At 38.3% G+C, this 18,536-nt stretch overlaps 2 protein-coding genes across 3 annotated transcripts in view; both read right to left on the reverse strand.

Moving 5' to 3' along the window:
- Positions 1 to 18,536, reverse strand: part of steep1 (STING1 ER exit protein 1) — a 189,763-nt gene that overhangs the window by 33,216 nt on the left and 138,011 nt on the right. The gene's annotated exons all lie outside the window — the stretch shown is intronic.
- On the reverse strand, positions 239 to 18,153 carry elmo3 (engulfment and cell motility 3). Of its 2 annotated transcripts, XM_072434913.1 has the most exons (21): positions 17,923 to 18,153; positions 13,057 to 13,161; positions 10,724 to 10,764; positions 10,579 to 10,651; positions 10,002 to 10,052; positions 8,675 to 8,844; positions 7,923 to 8,022; positions 7,698 to 7,849; positions 7,178 to 7,256; positions 6,579 to 6,629; positions 6,376 to 6,498; positions 6,174 to 6,296; positions 5,990 to 6,094; positions 5,794 to 5,902; positions 5,569 to 5,705; positions 2,885 to 3,048; positions 2,699 to 2,811; positions 2,516 to 2,620; positions 2,285 to 2,364; positions 2,110 to 2,187; positions 240 to 1,191 (listed from the first exon to the last, which is right to left on the reverse strand). In XM_072434913.1, exons 2-21 carry the CDS (start codon positions 13,132 to 13,134, stop codon positions 979 to 981), a joined length of 2,145 nt encoding a protein of 714 aa, XP_072291014.1. In that variant the 5' UTR covers positions 13,135 to 13,161; positions 17,923 to 18,153; the 3' UTR covers positions 240 to 978. The 2 variants fall into 2 exon arrangements, with proteins under 2 accessions (XP_072291015.1, XP_072291014.1); XM_072434914.1 differs by lacking the exons at positions 5,569 to 5,705; positions 5,794 to 5,902; positions 5,990 to 6,094; ... (10 more) ...; positions 13,057 to 13,161; positions 17,923 to 18,153 and adding an exon at positions 4,403 to 4,531 and having other exon boundaries at positions 239 to 1,191.

Below are 18,536 nucleotides of genomic sequence, written 5' to 3' on the forward strand. Positions count from 1 at the left end.
GAAATGTTGACCCTAGAATATATACTATAATATATATTTAATTCTTAATAGACCTGTCTGAATATTTTTCTTGTAATTGTTTAATGCAAGTTGATAAATAATGTAATTAAAACATGCCAATTAACTTGTGTATGCAGACTTATGCCTCTTATTGCTCACTGTCAAACACCGGCTTCCAAATAATCAACCAAGAATAATGACTATTGTTCATGTAGTGTTATCTTTTAACTAACAAAAACCCATAGGCACCTTTCCATTTGTTAAATTAAACCATTGTTTATTTGTGTATAGAGGATGTAAAGGCAATGCTCAGCAACACAAGGTTTACGTATCTGGAAACAAAATCTTCATGATTTGGGACAATGAAGAAGCTCTTTTGATTGTATTTTAACAAGTCACAAAACACATTTTCATTAACTCAAGATAGGTACCATCATAAAACAATGAATACAAATGTTACGTCTATAAATGTATCAGTCTGTATTAAAATGCAAGAAAAACACTTGGATCAAATTTGCGGACAGTTTTTAAAAGTTGGAATTCATAAAAAGTACCAAATTCTATATTTTAAGATAATAAAAAACAAATATAAAAGATGTATTTGTAAACCTATTTGTGTTCTTGTTGAAAGCAATATTCAACACCAGTCTTTTGTTGTTGAACCCTCTGTTTATGCACGATATCCCGTCCTTGCATGCGTGTAGTACCTGTGCTGCGCCCTTTACTTACTATACTACACTAGTTTGTGCACGTTCAGATCTTATAGTTCTGAATTATTACTGTGACTTAATAGAGCGATGATAGTGGTAGAGTTTGGTGTGCTCTTTTGTACCTTTTGGAGTTTAAAACAGCGCCGTGTCCACCGCCCTGAGCAGAATACTCCTAATAAAGTGTCTTGGATTGCATATTTAAGTGCGGGAATGAACAGAACCTGGCTCACGTTTTCTTTTCACACATTCTGTATAGTCGCTGACGATATTATTGTTCAGTTTGGCTGAAGTCGTAGCAGAAGTTGTAGTTGCTGGGCGGTTTGGGGACGGCCGGTGCACTTTCAGGAATCTGAACGTTTTCCAGATCCAAGAGCCGCAGCTTGATCTCCATGGACAGGAGGATCTCCAGCTCGCTGCGCATGGATTCGCTGCTCATTTCACGGCCAAGGAGAACGCTCAGGCCGTCTGTCCACAGGCAGAACTGAAACAGGCGAGGGCAAATGAAAAATGGATATCTATGGGACATACTTTTGGCCGCCGGGGAAGAAGGCAATAACAAAAAAGTGGATGACCCAAGCTGCCCCGACGGTTAAGGACTGGACGGACATCATAACTGACATACGCAACGTGGAAAAAATAACCGCCAGACTCAACTTGAAAATGGACCAATTCAACAAGCAATGGACAAGATGGGACTCATACTTCTTGCCATAAGATGCTTTAACCCCTTTTTCCATTAGATGCAACCTATGTTCACTATCTGCTAACCCTTATCCTTTACATATTTTGAATTCGCAATGTCCTACTCAGCCCTACCCCCCCCCCTTTTTTTTCTCTTATTTTTCTTATTTTCTTCTTATTATTATTTTTTTCTTCTTATTATTCTTTGTTTTATTTATTGGTATTATTTATTATTCTAATATAAGCATAAGAGAAAATGTATGAGTGTGTGTGTGTGTGTGTGCATAAGTGAACTTAAATTTGTACATCCATGTATGTATAAATATTTTTTTTTCCTCTCATTATTTAATTTTCTTCCCTAAATCTTTAAATAGGTCATTTTGTATTATGTAATTTTTGTTGCTGTGTGTTTCAAAATCAATAAATAGTAAAAGAAAAAGAAAACTGGATGCAAACTGCAGACTATGTACAAAAACAAATGTATTGATGGTAATAGGAAGTATGTTATAATGAGAGAGTAACCACATAACATGCATTTCAACTTATTTAAGAACATAAAAGACATCGGGACTAGATACTATACATTTTATCAGTCCAGATGACATTCTGAAACCTTTCATTATGGGACACACCCGGATTGCACCAGCATTTAGACCACACTGAAATGGTTGTAATAATCACTTTAAATGAAATAAAAATAACAAATAATCAAACTCACATCAGTTCTAGAGGGGGCAATAAAGTTGAGGCTGTCCTCCACGTCATAGGTGATGCTAAAGGCCAGGTCCAATACTTCCTGAACGACAATAAAAAAACAAATAAAAATAAATATGTACAGTATATCTAAAACAGCATTTCTGTAATAAGAGAGTCAAATGTTTTTTTTTACTAACCTTGGACTGTTTTCCTTTGTTTTCTTTCATATGAGGGCAGTCTTTTCCTGTCAGCAAAGTCTTGATATCTGCCACGGGAACTGTGCAACAAACAAAACAGTTATAGGTATAGTAAGTAGATTATTTGATCATAATTAACACGATGCACCGAAATCGCTACTTTCAAAAGGAAATTGAACAATGAAATCTATATTAATTTAACTTTAAAAAACAAATGGAATAGGAGCGTACTTTTCTTTTGTAGTGTTTCGATTGGTGGCATGTCGGTGTCCTCCTCCACGTCACCGTAGTGAAGCATTTTGTGATTGGGTGATAAGCGGCAGTACCATAGTTTGTCTGTCAAGAATCCAATTGACAGGTTAGGCAAATGCACATTATATTATTATTTTTTCCATCTGTGCTGTTGAGGTCCACCTTGTCTCCGCCTGTTGCTGATCTTTCTGAACATGGTTCCCTGACACAGCCGGTTTAGTCTCTGCTGACGAATCAAGTCCAACAATTCAGGCTTCAGACGCTCCTTAAGCTCACTAAAACAGATATATAATCAGTTTATTATTAGGTAATCCATTCATAATAGCTGGTGTTTCCAGGCGCACTCACAGCACAGGTGGAGCCAGCGTTTCCTCCTGGTGCAAGCGCTCGGTTTGTCGTAGTTTGAGGATCTCACTGTAGTTCAGAGCGTTCACTTTGTTTTTGAAGAGCTCCAGTGACGTGGGTTTACTGGACAGTGTCCGGGTGATCTGCTCCTTCACCACCTGCATCACCTGCGGGCACAAAGAGGGTCAGCCTTTTATTCAAATCATCAAATATAAAGAGCAGATATTGTTTGCCAACTGAATTTTTCTTGATCGCAGGCTACGTTTATGAACTGGAACGGGTTGAATCTAAGAAATTGAGACGGGGACACAGTTTATTCTCAAATTTATGCACATGTCATGTTGAAGGATGCCACCCTCATCACCAGCACTAGTAGTGTTTACATCAATTTGAAAGAAAGGATCAAAAGTAATGTAGTTCAGACTTTAATATTTACACTGTAATGAGCGCAGCAAAGAACAAGACCTAATCGAATCTAAATCAAAATTAAAAAAAAAAAAAAGGTATTTAAATGTCAAATTAAGACGAACTCTAAAACATCTTTATGAAATTAAGAGAAAGCTGTTCTTAAACAACACCTCCTGTCCCTTCCCAAGCAAGAGAACAGTTCTTCAGTCCCTGCAGTCATTAGTTGAGCAGTGGACCTATTTACACATAAACAACACCATTTACATGAACACATTTACAAGTCAAATAGGATCATTCTTGACCAAGACTTCTTTAATTCAGCTGTACAATTTCTGCATTAGTTACACTTCACTAGAATGTAACTGGAAACATGTTTTTATCAGATCCATTGCTTCAACTTTGAGGCTGTAGTTTCAATTAAATTTAAATCTATGGTGCATAGCTGCAGGGCTGTCCAAACTATGGCACAGGGGCCATGCGTCCTGCTACATTGGCCCAAATAACCAAAAGTAGTGATTTTTACTGTCAAATTTGAAATATTCTGCCATCATAACCAAAACTAATATTTTGATTAATGTTCCAAGCCTTATTAAAAGGTGTGCTGGCTCATCAAAACCACATCAAATGCAAAAGTTTGAATGACACGTCCCAGTCATGTAGTTTCTGTTTATCCCAGGTCTAATGAATCAATACTGTTCAGCAGAGACTGGCACTGCCTCGATTGCATTCACTCTGCTGACCTAGATCATTCCTGTTCACACTCAGACAGATCGTGAACAATTGAAGGGAATTGACTCGTTTGTAGAGAAGTGTGACAGATATTCACCAGAATATTCACATTTATACAAACACAATCAACAGGGCATAAGTTAAGTTTAGTTTGAATCCACTAAAGCAATAAAGGGTATTACTTGGAATGTCTCTTATTGGAATAGTAACAGTAAACTTATACCATTAAATGATTATTGTGTATGTACCAAGCAACTACACGTCATTCAATATAATAATGCAAAGAAGCATGAATCTAGTTTCCGTTCAAAGATAGAAATGGTCCTAAATTGCCAAATAAAAAAAACCTTAACATAATTGTTAGAGCTGAAGATGCCAGCTTACCTCCATGTTTTCTTCTTTAAATTCTCCCAATTTTCAGTATTAGGAGTTCTAGGTCCAAATGATGCTCTAAAATAGTCAGTGGCTCAGTGAAAGTGAACGGCCCTGTCACTTACATGACAGCAGAGGTGCAGTCCTGTGGCTGTTTTGTAAACAGACAGTTATTGCCCCTCTGTCAGATGCTCAGGCCAATAGGAGGCGTGGCTCTAAACCCTGCAGCACATGGACACACTGACTTATGTGAAGATTGACCGTTAGAACAGACCGCCCAAACTCAGAGCATAAAAGATACTGCCAAAAACTAAAAACTATTTTTTATAAATCTTTATAGAACTTTTTTCAGCCTTTTACATACATTTGATCTATTCAGTGCTTTCTATTTCAGGTTTTCTGGCCTTTCCCTTAGTTTACATCTCGTGTGTTGATTTGTAATTTCAACTGATGGCTCCAGGGCTTTGTCTCTTGCGCTTCCTTGTCTCTCTGTTTTTGCCGCCTACCATGCTTCTCTTTGTCCACCTAATGCCTCTTTGTCCTTGCCTCAGAGCAACCGAGGCAGGGGGCCGAGGGTGCTAAACAAAAGCTTGCTCTGCCGTCATGGTGCACGGGACACTAGCCTGCCCTGAAAGGCCAAAGGGTGGCCAAGTTTTATAACTACCAAGAGAGTGCTTTGTGGAAGTTAGACGATGGGGGAAATGTGACCCAGGACAAAAGCGGAGTCATTCTGCCTTTTATGAGGACTGGGTTTTCAATATTTCACCTCAACAATGCCCGTCTGCCCAAAGCTGGACCTGCTTTAAATACAACAATGTGTGTGTAAGGTCACCATGTTGTTCAGCGACACCGTCTGCTCTGCGTAAAGAGCCATGTCAGGGGCAGTTTGCATGAGAATGAACTGAAAATACAAATTCAACAGACCCCTTTGTGACCCAATGTCTTTTTACTAGTGTGGAACAGATCTTGGTTCTTTTGTCCATTTAGTTTGTCTTGTCATGTATAATAAATTGGTCATTTTTCCGAACATTCGTATGAAATATTTTGTCTGAAATAAATACCAGGTGCCAAAATAAAACAACAGTAATAATTTGAAATACTTTTTTTTATTTGAACGTTGCTCGATAAAAAAATGATGTGTAAATGGGTTGATGGCAAATGTGTTTTGAACATTGTACCTTATCAAAGTCCTCTTGTGTGGCTCTCATCTCCTTCCACGTCTTGTTGAGAAGCTGGATGCAAACACAGAAGAGCTCCTCCAAAAGCTGGTCCTGACTGAAGAAAATCGGGTGGTAACTTGATCCCGTCTCCGAGGCTTTTGACAGAGAAATAGATTTGACAAGATGAGTTCAAACTGCCCCATCTTATATGTGCCGGCGTTATAACCAAAGCTCTGCACATACGATGTTCTCCAATTCGAAGGATTTCACACAGAATCAACGTGAGCTGGATGCTGCTCCTGGCAAAGGGACACTCGTGTTTGTCTTCTCTACTGCTGTTTTCCAACACAAACTGAGAGAAACACATCATAAAGAAATGTTAAGCATCATCGGTAACAATTTAGACATATAAATTAGTCAACAAACATGTCTTGCTCACCCTGCTGTATGCATCCGGATACCGTGTTGCAAAATAAAACATAGTGTCCAGCGCCAACAGCCCAGGAGGTGTTCGGACCAAGTCTTGCCCAGGATTACTATTATTCTAATGGTTGGAAGGGTTAGAAAATGCCATTAAGCATTTATAATTGCATTTAAAAGTCAAAAAATGTATTCAAACTCACAGAAAACCCCAATTTCTTGAACTCCTTTGCGCACAGAGAGCGCCGCCTTTCATGGTTCAGATTGTTTTCGGGTTCCGCCTCGAACGCGGCCTGTCTTAAGCGATGCAGGATGTCTCTTTGGTCCTGATCGATAAAAAGTAAAACCCGAATAACTTTATGAACATGAGCCAAAAGGAAATAAAAGGGTTATCATCTCGTTTACCTGGTTGTAGCTGTCCAACGGTGTCCTCATTCGGGGCTCTAAATGATTTAATGTCACCGATTGGAGCACATAGAGGTAGTGCGCCATCTCATCCTGAACCGAACCTGAACTATGTATAATGTTCTGGAAAAAACAAAACAACAAAAAAAGTTTTAAAATGACACCGTTCAGTTCAGACAATTCAGGGAAAAAGATGAATTCACCTTATAGATATACTGCCGCAGATTCTTCTTATTCAGAAACTCGAACATGTCCTGGGAAAAGAGCACAGGTTTTGAAGTGCAATGGCCGACTTTTAACATGAGGTGGCGCTACGGTCAGCAGACGGACAGGGAGGTGAGATAAGAGTTAAACTGCCTTGTGTACTCAAACCACACACCATTCGAGTATCATTGGGTCAGGCCGCTAAGAAGGGCGTAATTGTTGATCGACTGTAACTATGAGGAAGTGTGTAATCCGTAGTGACAAAGACCGAGAGGCCGGTAATGAATGAGGGAACTGTTTTCTGTCCAATAATCCAACAATAAGAGCGCAGCAGTGATAGACCACAACAACAACAGCCCCAGTGTTTATAGAACAGACGCACAGACAAGTGAATTATCCCGGTTTAAAATCAATAAATCGTGGGGGATTTTCTCCTATAACAACACGGACAATTGTTCTAAACGGCTTAATGAATCCAATAGTTTTAACGTTTGAGAAAATTAAAAGGGAAAAAAAGGCATTTATGAGCAGGAATCCGTGTCAGCAAAACAGAAAAGAGGAAAAATGAGTGCTTACAAAGGGATCAGTGCAGTCATACCTGTCTGTCTGAGTCTCCAGCCGTCTGCAGTAAAGCCATGAGCAGAGCCATAGCTTTGGTTTGGATCTGCTGGTTTGTCCTGAAATAGGTCAAATGTAAGTTTTAATGCCAAATTCCTATAATTGTTTAAAGTTTATAGGCTATTATCTACTAAAATGATGATGGGTGGGACAATATCTATTTATAGTTTCATCTAAAACACCAAAGAAATCAAAGTTGAACTATGTAACTTCTCTGGAGAAGGGTCGGAGCTCAGATCGACAAGAAAAACATTTGTTCGAAGATCTTTGAGTACACTTTTAGTCAGGTTGAAGAAATTGATGAAGACTGAATGAAGAGGCGAGTTTATTTCTAATTTATTTTTGCAGTGAAACAAATAATTGAATAAATGCAAGCTAAATACATATAATGGCATATACACGCTAAATTAAATATATTTCACTTAGGACATACTGTGTGGACTTGGCTACTAGGGTTTCATTTTTTTTAATCATTTAATCTTTAATCTTTATGTACTTACACTTGAAGGTGAGCTATTAGCCGCTCCATGGTCACTTCATTTTTAACCTGCTGAAATAAGTTATGGCTGCTCAGGACCATGCTCTCCAGAATGTCCAGAGAAACCTGCTGGATGGACGCATCGGAGGACTTCCCATTGACAAAGCTAGCAATCTGAAACGAGCGAATGAATGAGAACAGAAGAGGACGAAGCAAACAAAATAAAATTAAACTGTAAATATGGCACCTTTTTGATGAAGATAGTCGAGAGGTTTTCCCAAGAAACGATGCCATGATCCATCAGTTCCATGAAGCCAGTTAGTGTGTGTTTCATGATAACGGCACTCCTGGACAGTACAACAAACACAATGAAGATAAGATAAGATAATCCTTTATTGTCCACACATGGAGAAATGTCGGTGTTACAACGCAGTAGATACAGGGGAAAAGGACAGATAACTTACAGGAAGTTAAAAAAAAACAACAACACTCTTAATAGAAAAACTCTTATAAACAAAACAAAAAAACTCTCACTCATATCTTAATAGGGAATGGAGGGAAATAAGTAAATAAAATACAATAAAAAGATAAAAACAAAATAAAATAAGTAAAAATAGCTAGCATAAGACTAATACTAATGGTAAGTAAACACTCTTATTTACATCAGTTATATGCACATGAATATGGCCTTAATTGCTTGAGAGTATGACAGTAATTGCACATGAATATGACGGTATTGCACATGGTTAAGTCAGTATTGCACAGAGTATGACGTATTGCACATGGTTAAGTCAGTATTGCACATGAGTATGACGGTATTGCATATGGTTAAGTCAGTATTGCACATGAGTATGACGGTTTTGCACATGGTTAAGTCAATCAGTATTGCACGTGTTCAGGGCTAGCAGTGTTTGTTATACACTCTGACAGCAAAGGACTACAGAGCCAACACGTTTCAGACTTAACCTGACACGGAAAGCACGTAATATAAAGTCTTACTCGTGGGAGTCCTCCACGATCTTAACCAGCAGTAGGTGTCCGTCTCTGCTTATGAACTCCTGTGCAAACGTCACGTCTGTGGAAACGGTGGCCAGCTCCTTCAGCGAATCACAACGCACGCCTGAATCGGAGCTCTGGATGCCTTTGAACAGGTCTTCTGCACAACGACCCTGTAATCACACAACGCTTTCTGTGTAAAACAATGGAGAATGGGGACCGTACACATAATGCGGGTATCGAGCAGAAATGAGCTGGTGCGGTTTTCTTTGCTGTTCACCTCGGGCCAAGGCAATGTTGTAATTTTATCTACATACGCAACTCTTTCTAAAATCTTCTATCAGATGAATTAACTGCAAGTTTTTAATATGAGGCAAATCAAAATGACATAAACATCAGGTCATAAACAAAAAATGATTCGGTAAATAGATTAAAAACACATATATAAACATACAAGAAGAATACATCAAACATCGAAAGAAGATAAAGAGGAAAAGGTAATAATAGGTATAATATGATCAGATATTAGACTATGGATAAATGGACTTAATAGAAAACATACATAGAGGTACACTGTGTATTATTTATTGTGTTCCATTAGTGGGTCCATTTATTAACTTACACTTCAGTTTTCAAGTTTTTAAGATGTGAAATAAAATCATATCAAATCATATCAAATCATCAATCATAAAAACAGATCTGTTTAGCTTTACCATTGACTGGAAGGATTTTATCTGCACTCTTATAAAAGTACATTTTATAACGATATGTATGTTTTTATCAGTTTGTATTACGATTTGAATTCATCTTTTTTTTTGTAAAGCTGATTGATTTACGGTACTTTGTGTAAGAATTGTGCTCTAATGAATGTATTTATGAGTGACCAAATGAAAATCAATTTTCTAACATTGAAATCAAGGTAAATGTTGTGCAAGGCCACAGTGCAGACAAACATAAGCTTGGGCTTTAAATACAGACACCCAGATACTAATGAAACTAAAAATAGAATCAAAACTAGATACTAATTTGAAGAAATATTGATACTGACAAAATTAACATAAATGGGTCAAATGGTGGATCTTTAAATTAATAATGTGAATATTTTAGGTTTAGATCTTTATCAGAACTACAATAAGACCACACGGTTGAGAAACAATAATTCTTTGGTTGAAAAATGTATGTTAAATTACTTTATAAAAACAATGTTTTTATTCTCCTGGTCATATCAAAATTGGCATCAAGTCTTTTTCTTTGTATTGAAATTGAGTTTGAAATGTATGGGATATAATTAGGAAACGCAGTGGAGAAATGAGGAAGGACGCAGACTGACCGGGGCTTTGGTCAGACGCAGAATGCAGCCGTTCTTGATGTCCAGGCGATTCTGCAACACAAACACAGAGATGTAATGAAAATGAAGTCCTCTAAATAAAGTACCTTTCATTTTCAGTCCGACCACAAAATGTTGAGGTGAAAATTCAGCACAGAGACCGGATGTAGTGGTGAAAATACACACTGTCAAGATGTATATTTTTAAATACAGCACAGTACAGCACTGTGCAAAGTTTAAAGCAGGGGTGGGAATATGCCACTTGAACAATGGTATTCACTCAAATAGTAAATATTGTGTTTAATTAGACTGATCAAATAAGAACTTCAATATTAACATTTTACAGTCATTTTGAAGCAAATATAAGGGACATGCTACTATCAGGGATTTAGAAAACATTTTGTTACCATTGTGGATCAGTTAAAAGTTAAGACCTTAGAAAACCTAACAATTGAAAAAGAACTGCATCATATGCCATTCTAAACAGTGGAAAAGTCACTCGACACCCTGAGTGTTTTTCCAGCTGTTCTCTGCTTCTTGTGTTAGCTTTTTCTAAAACATATTGCACAGTACAACTTACTGATTCGGTAATATAGGTTTGCACTCCATCTGCATATTGCAAAGCGTAGTTGTCTGGACCTGGGAGATTCCATCTAAACAAAGAAAGAAGATCTATGCAAAAAGACATCTCAGATAATGATGAGACTGAACGTAGTCTGACTTACCCATCAGAAACTTCCTTTATGACAGCAGACAGAGGCTTTTTCTACACAGAAAAAACAACAGACTAATGAATAGGTTACAACGTTACACATTCTTCATCTATTTATGTGAGCAAGAGCGATTAGGTTAAGCAGAATGTGACAAAACTGTTAAAACCATGTTTTCTCCTATGTTGGCGTGCTCGTTTATGAAAGAAAAGGCATGAATCAGAAAGTTAAAATCAATCAGATGTTCAATCCCTCCCATGTACAAGACTAATACAGATAGCAGAGCGCTTACCAAATCTGTCACTAGGCGAATGTGAGGGCGACTTACACGGGCGTTCCAGAATCGCGCCGAATTCCCTGCTCTGCTGTATATTTATAACGTTCAGATATTAGGTGGAATATGACGGTTGACACATCCTTCTAGTATTCTTCCATGAGCTCTTTCGCACGACTGTGGCCTTGATGTTTGCAGCTGTTCCGGGAAGGTGTCCGTCCTTATCAGAGAATGTCTCAAAAGGAGCAGTGAGTGTCTCAAATGGAACAATAGACTATGTGTTGTGCGTATAAGGAGTTAACCCAAGTGTAATACAGTCTAAAATGAATATAGTTGGTTATACAATATAGTAATGGTTAACATAATTTAGATTTCGCTTCACCTACAAAAATCAAAAAACATATTGACAGTTTATAGATATATATTGGATAGTATAACTAATCTTAAGAAGAATGTATGCATATCTTCTATAACAGGTAAAATGTTTTCAACTCAAAAAATAGTGCAGTTGACCATTTGTTTAATCCAACAAGAAAGTAAAGATCTGTTTTTCCAATTACATATCACCACCAAAAATCACCTAAACCATTATTTCCTGAAAGGCTCCTCTAAGTGCAAATGTCATGTGATGTTTTAACAAAATAAGCAAGTCCAGGTCCACGTCTGGCGAGTTACTATCCTGCGATTAGTGGTCAGGCTGCGGTCAAACCCTCTAATGACTGTTGTTTGTGGCAGAGTCAGTGGCATCCTATCAGTGTGGATGAATCAAGACGCCCAAACCGTGAAATATTCTCCTTCCTAAAACATTTGTCTACCTAGAATTGCTGAAAATAAACCACAAAATAAGAGCTTTTCTATTAAGAGTGTTTTTTTTTTTTTTTAAAGCTTTCTATAATTTATCTGTTCTTTTACTTCTGTAACTACTTGTGTTGCAACACTGAAATTTCCCCATTGTGTGGACAAATAAAAGGCTTAGCTTGTCTTAAAGACATTTCCCATACTGTAACATTATGATAACACTGCATTTACAGACTACTGAAAGGCTATATATTCTGTATATTTCATAAAATAAAAATTAGTAGTACTATAACTACACTGAACAGAATTATAAACGCAGCAGTTTTGTTTTTGATCCGTTTTCAGGAGCTGAACTCAAAGACCCACACTAAAGACCAATTTCTCTGCAGTAGAACATTTGGTGGACATTCCTCCAGTCAGCATACCTCAAAAGTTGCACATCCGCGGCATTGTGCTCTATGATTAACTTTACATTTTAGAGTGTCTTGTTATTGTGGCCAGCCTAAGGCACACCTGTGCAATATTCATAATGTCTGATCAGCTTGATACGCAACACCTGTGGCAAAGCAAGTGTCCTCACTAATAGATTTGGACATATTTGAGAACAATATTTGAGTTTTTATTCAGCAAAAATATACATTACATAACATACAAGTTATATCTTTGAATTCACCTCATAAAAAACGGGAGTAAATACAAAAGTGCTGCGTTCATGTTTTTGTTCAGTGGATGTTGGTCATTTTAAAGAAATGTAGTGTTTGAGATTTGACTTGCTCATCTCACTGTTAAATAACTGTATTTCTTTATTTTTGTATGAAAGTAGTATTGATTAAATAACTTGATTATCCGCATATTGTCGCTACAGCATGGAAATGGGCGGTAGATTAACCTGTGACTCCCTTTGATTGATTTCTTCAATTCAATGCACTTTTCACGCATCTCTGAGGGGGCACTCACACTTGCACATTTGCACCATTAAAATTTGGATCAAACCAGGACTAACAGAAACTAAACCTGGACTAGATCAAGACTAAACAGGACTAGAGCAGAACCAAAAACAAGTCTACAACTGGAATAAAATGGGTTCAATGTAAAATCAAAGAACGGCTGTTATGATGCTGTACTAATGCTGTTGATGCTGTACTTAATTCCTTAAAAAAGTGAACATATAATTATGAATGTTATCAATAATAGATTTCTCCATGTCACAAAAGCCAGACCCATATATCATCAGTAATTATGGTGAGCATTACGTTAGAAGACAATGGTCATTTACCTGGTCCAGTTGTATGAGTTGAGGATAAGCCCCAGGCATCTGGATGGCAATTTTGACTATGTCCTTCTGTTGAGGCATTTTGGCACCTATCGACTCCACCAGTTACTATAAAATAAAAACAAACAAAGTGATTTAATTGACTTCATTTTCCAGAACACATGTCAGAGTTGTTTCATGAATGTTGGTTCCTCTTTTACAGCTGATACTGCGCAGGGCAACATTGAGAGTGTTGAACGGTTTTATTTTGGTTTTACTTCAGTTTCCCCAAATCGTTCCTGCTCCAAGCTATATACGTCACACTTACTTCCTTCTCAGTGTACAGTAGGTCTGAACAATTTTGGCAATATATCTCACACATCCAGGAGAATTAACATCTCAGAGAAGACTAAATAGGAACTACTTAGTAAAATAATCACATGTTTGGAGAAGTCAAACCTAAAGCATTAGCAGGTTTTTATAATAAGTAGGGACGCCCAGATATGGCTCCTCTCCAGAACTTTCTGATGGACCGGGTATTGGTTCAGTCGATATCTTTTTTTAGCTTTTAATTGTAGGCTATGTAACAGAACTATTTGATGTTGGCCCAGAATGTCTCATAATGTTTGAACTTTTATTTGCTTGATATCAGAAGATACTTCAAACCAAAGTCAATATTGACAACGGAACTGAAAAAAGCACGATTGGAACAGCTCCAATAAAAAGACGAAGAAGATATTTTGTTTGCAATCTTTGTGACCATTCAAATTGCAATTTTGATTCTATTGGGATATGCAGTATGTTGCAGATGTCACACAGAAAAGCTGAGGCATGAAATGTTCTACACATAAGTCTCATTTAGACCAAAGTCTGTCACATTTGTCCATGTTCAAATTACGACAATGTCAGTTTTGCCATTTGTCTAATATCTCTTAAACGGTCCCATAACATGCAAAATCGACTTTTCAGAGCTTTTAACCTTCTTACATTGCTATTTGTGCTTCATATATGTACCCAGAGTGTTTTCTTGATTGATTCCCGCAGTTTTTAGCTATATTACAGACTATCTCCTTTCCTCCAATCTCCAAACTGACGGGCGATGGGGCAAGACCGCGTCATAAGGGCAAGCATGCGTCATCATCCCCCCTCCCCTCACCCTCCCCCCTCTCCACCCCCCTCCCCTCCCACCTCCCGCCTGCCGCCTCCCGCCCCCTTCCCCCCGGCTCCGCGCTGCTGTCTCCCTACAAGCCCATTCCGGAGTTTTTCTGCTTCGATTTACGACGAAACACGGCTCAAAGAGGCCCAAAACTTCATTAATGATATCGCACTCATTATCACAATGGTGAAGGTTTATGTGGCAGTTGATGCAGCAACCGTGAAAATAAACGGAGAGAAGTTCTATCAGATACCGAAAAACCAGGAAATAAGAGCGCGATGGACATAAGACATAAGACGCGCGCTCTGAGACTACGTCACGGGTTGGGCGGGGGAGCCAGATTACTCTTCGCAAGGGTGGGGGCGAATATCAAACCAAGCCGTCTGCATTTCCGGGTTGGTGAGGGGGTCCAAGGTCTGGGTGATATTTCTTAACTATTATGTTAAGGGTGTTGCACAACCCTTATTATTATCAATTATACACTTAGGATAGACTACGAAACGTGAAAAAAAGCATGTTATGGCACCATTAATAGGCAGTCGAGTCTTTGGTTGTTGGTGTGGCTTCTTTCCTGCAGCCAAAAGCCCAAAGGTATCCGTTTATTGTGTCTATGGCAGTAGTTCTGAGGCCTAAATACATAGTCCTAAAATCTAGTGGGATGGCAATGGCAAAAACAGTCTGCAGTGCTTTGTTAATTTCAGTCCAGAAGGTTTGAGCGATAGGACAGTCCCAAAACACGTGATAGTGGTTTGCCGCCTGGCGGCTGCAGTTTCTCCAGCAGTTATCATTTCCTTGTGAATAATGAGCACTTTGGCATTGTGTTATTACAACACTAGAAGGGTTTTTCAAAAGAAAGTCCCTCCAAACATGTGATTTTATGGTCCTCCACTGGTATGTACACACGTACACTTTCCCTCTCTGTCGGTCAAAACAAGGTTACCTTCTCTTTCCCAGTTGTCCAGATTATTAATGCAGTTACATAATTTAGATATTAAACCCCTGGAAAGCTCTGATTTATAGGCCTGATAAATATTTCAGTCAGAGGATTATAATCACTCCTTATTTGTGAATATCTATAAAAGGCCTGCTTTTTCAAGTCAAAGAATTGTTTTCAATATATCAAAGCTTTTTTTAAATTTTATTTTCTTTTACAACCTGGTAGAAGACCTTAGTACCTTTTGTAATCCAGACCTTAAATCTCAGATCTGTGCCGTTAGGTGTAAAACTTTCTATTTCGTATGCTCTTTCCAGGTCGTAAGATTTTACCTTGGGATTTTCCACTTCCAGATGACTCAACCGTTTGTAATCTGGCAGTAAGGAACCCTGTATTGGAACCGCCGGCACAACATTACACTCATTATTTTTCCATTGAGCTTCATATTGTGGGTAACACTCTCTGATATGAGCTGAAATAAGGTTTTCAGACAAGGTTTTATTCCAATCATCAAACCGCCGGTTGGGGATGGAAATTGGAAGCGTCTGGAATAGAGAGAGAAATCTTGGCATTTTTATAGTTTCAATCCTGTGACTTAAACTTAAGTATGGGATAAGATTAATTTTCCCAAGGTCTGGATAAGTTTTTCTAAAGGTCAAATGGGGGTTGCCAGTAAGAGAGAAGTTCTGTTTTTTTGTACATCTAATTTGAAACCGGACATTGGACCAATATTTTATAGAAAATGCATCACATTAGGAATGGGAATTTCTGTTGTGGTCAAATATAATAGAACATATAATAGAACATCATCTGCGTAGCAGGCAATTCTATGTCCAACACCATGAACTGTTTTTGATTGTCTAATTTATTGGGCCAATGGTTCCAAGTGAAAGCAAACAGGAGGGGGGACCAAGCACAGCCCTGTCTCTTTCCAGAGTCAGTGGGTTTGTCAGGTGACCAGTAATTTTAATTATTGATGTTGAACCATTGTAAAGAGCCCCAATATTTTTTATGATCTAGTCGTCAATGAGATTTGTTCAACACTTTTCAACAAGCTTTTTCAGCATCTAAACTAATTATTACATTCAGAACAAAAATGGGTCTATATGAGGCACAATAGAGTTGGTCAATCCCTTCTTCTATGTATTAAAGTTCTAAAACTAGGAGGACTCGGAGTTGTTTTTAAAGGGGCCAGTTTAAAGTTGTTAAAAGTAAAGAGACAAGTGTGTTTTGAAGCTTTATACCACTCTGAGGTGAACCCGTCACTCCCCGGGGATGTATTGTTCTTTAGTCTCTTGATTTAACCTTGTATTTCCAACAATTATATCAGCTCCTATTTGTTTAATGTTACCCTTCTGTAATAAGCCCTTTTTCAAAATCTACAATATTGTTAAAAAACATGAACTGCAATCATAAATAGTGGCTATAAACACATAAGTAGTACCCAACCTAACAGCCTAAACTTGCTCAATTAGGACAATAATCAGAATGAGCATGATCTTCTTTTATAAACTAACACTGTACACGCTAATATCTCACACTGAAAATTTGAAACAATAGTTGACCCTCATCTTTCATGTATCCACCTATGAAAGCAGTTTATAGCAATACTGAACAGATCTTCTTCAGGAGATCCCAGTCATATTTCAGGGTTTCTGTGGATGACAGGGCCGTGTGCTCATGTCAGGACAAGCCTTGTGGAACAGTAATATGTGCCGCGTATCTTGCCAAATATTCACAAGTAGACGTATTTAGAAATGGATGAACCCAACAATTATACAAACTTTGAATCAACTCTCAAAGTATGCCTGAACATCGGTGTAAAACAGGGAATATATATGTGTGTTATAAACTTGTTATTTGACTGTTTGTTTGCTCATTTAGTGGCACTGACAAACAAACTCTGATTGTTACACTGATGATTTTATTGCACTTTGGAGTTTAAAAGTCAATCAGCCTAGGTCAATGCAACGCTGTGCTGCAATATGTGAGGCTAAAATCAAATTTGTTCAGTGACAATAGACAATTATGCAAGTCTAGGCTGTATATTGAACAAATCACAACCAGGCCTAATGTTTGCACAGGAACTTTAATGTGTTATAAAAGACTGTCCCCTTCCTTCGTTTGATTAAAGCTAATATTTTAGTAAGAGCCTTATCTGTAATAAATATGCATGCATTTGAGTTTATGTCCATACACATGAAATAATCCAAACAAGCAGCTGTCATTAGCAAGAATTCTTCAGTGAACAAATTGAGCCATTTTACCTAAGCTTAAATCTACCCGATCAGCAGCCAGGGCTCACTGGTCCCGGGGCCAGGGCTCACTGGTCCCGGGGCCAGGCTGGTCCCGGGGCCAGGGCTCACTGGTCCCGAGCCCTGGCCCCGGGACCAGGGCTCACTGGTCCCGAGCCCTGGCCCCGGGCCAGGGCTCTCTGGTCTGACCCTCAGGCCCCACAGAGCGCCTCTCACAGCTCCACACAGCTCCACACAGACACGGGAGTGGGAGGGTCAGCTGCCAGGAATTTCTGACCTGACATCATAGTCTAACTACTTTAGGCGACCATCTAAACACCTTGGCCTAATGAATGATTTGCACAAGATAAGCGTCCAAATTAAAACGGACAAAACAAAACAACATGAAAGCGACAAATAAGGACAATAAAAATGTATCCAGAAAGTTCGAATATGAATGTATCTGAGCAGATGACTTACATCTATAATTCACATCAGTGAATTAGTTAGTAATTAGTATAGTTTTGTCCCGAGCCCCATGGTCCATGGTCTAATGTGGGTCTTACCTGGAACAAGAAGTTAAGTCGAGGCTACTGTCCTGCGGGAGCCACCGCACACATCTGCGCTGGTTTTCTCTAAACTAACGTTACTTTACATACGTCTCTTTACTTGCGATACCATTACAAATGTTCAAAAATCCATCACAGAAATCTTCGTAAAGTTTTAGGACTTTTTAGCCACCTTAAAAAGTTCCGGGTTGGGTGAAGTTATTCGCCAAATGTCCGCTATCAAGAGTCGAGTTGAACGCGACTACTTCCGGTTGTGACACTAACGCAACTCACTAAAGTGAAACATTTCAAAGTAATACATTGTATTAACTCTTGAAACATTAGAGCTGAATAAAAAAACAAACATAAGAATAATATTTGATAGGCCGAGGCCATTAGATAGTCTAATGAAACTGGACTACTTTATTTTGTAGGCGCTTTTTAGGAAATGAGCCCTGAGGGAACAAACTCTTATTCAGAAGACACAGCCGCCCTCTACTGCCTCAATCGTCCAATGGTTAAATGAGTACATGGGCTCAAACATTTCTCCAAGTAGGTTTCTATTTAATAGCCCTATAATACTCAATAGGTAATTAATAAGTGCACACTGTAGCGGTACATTGGAATATAAT

The sequence above is a fragment of the Eucyclogobius newberryi genome, unplaced genomic scaffold (assembly GCF_026437365.1).
Source record: "Eucyclogobius newberryi isolate DKJ021-1_F unplaced genomic scaffold, fEucNew1.0.hap1 SCAF_7, whole genome shotgun sequence".
NCBI classification, from domain to species: Eukaryota; Metazoa; Chordata; class Actinopteri; order Gobiiformes; family Gobiidae; genus Eucyclogobius; species Eucyclogobius newberryi.

Bases quoted from the DNA above. Each gene is read 5' to 3' on its own strand.
- elmo3 (XM_072434913.1), bottom strand. From the start codon at position 13,134: ATGCCTCAACAGAAGGACATAGTCAAAATTGCCATCCAGATGCCTGGG. The intron at 6,297-6,375 runs GTAAACGAGATG...TTTATCGATCAG, and splicing joins CGTTGGACAGCTACAACCAG to GACCAAAGAGACATCCTGCA. The intron at 2,365-2,515 runs GTACGCTCCTAT...TTTGTTGCACAG, and splicing joins CGAAACACTACAAAAGAAAA to TTCCCGTGGCAGATATCAAG.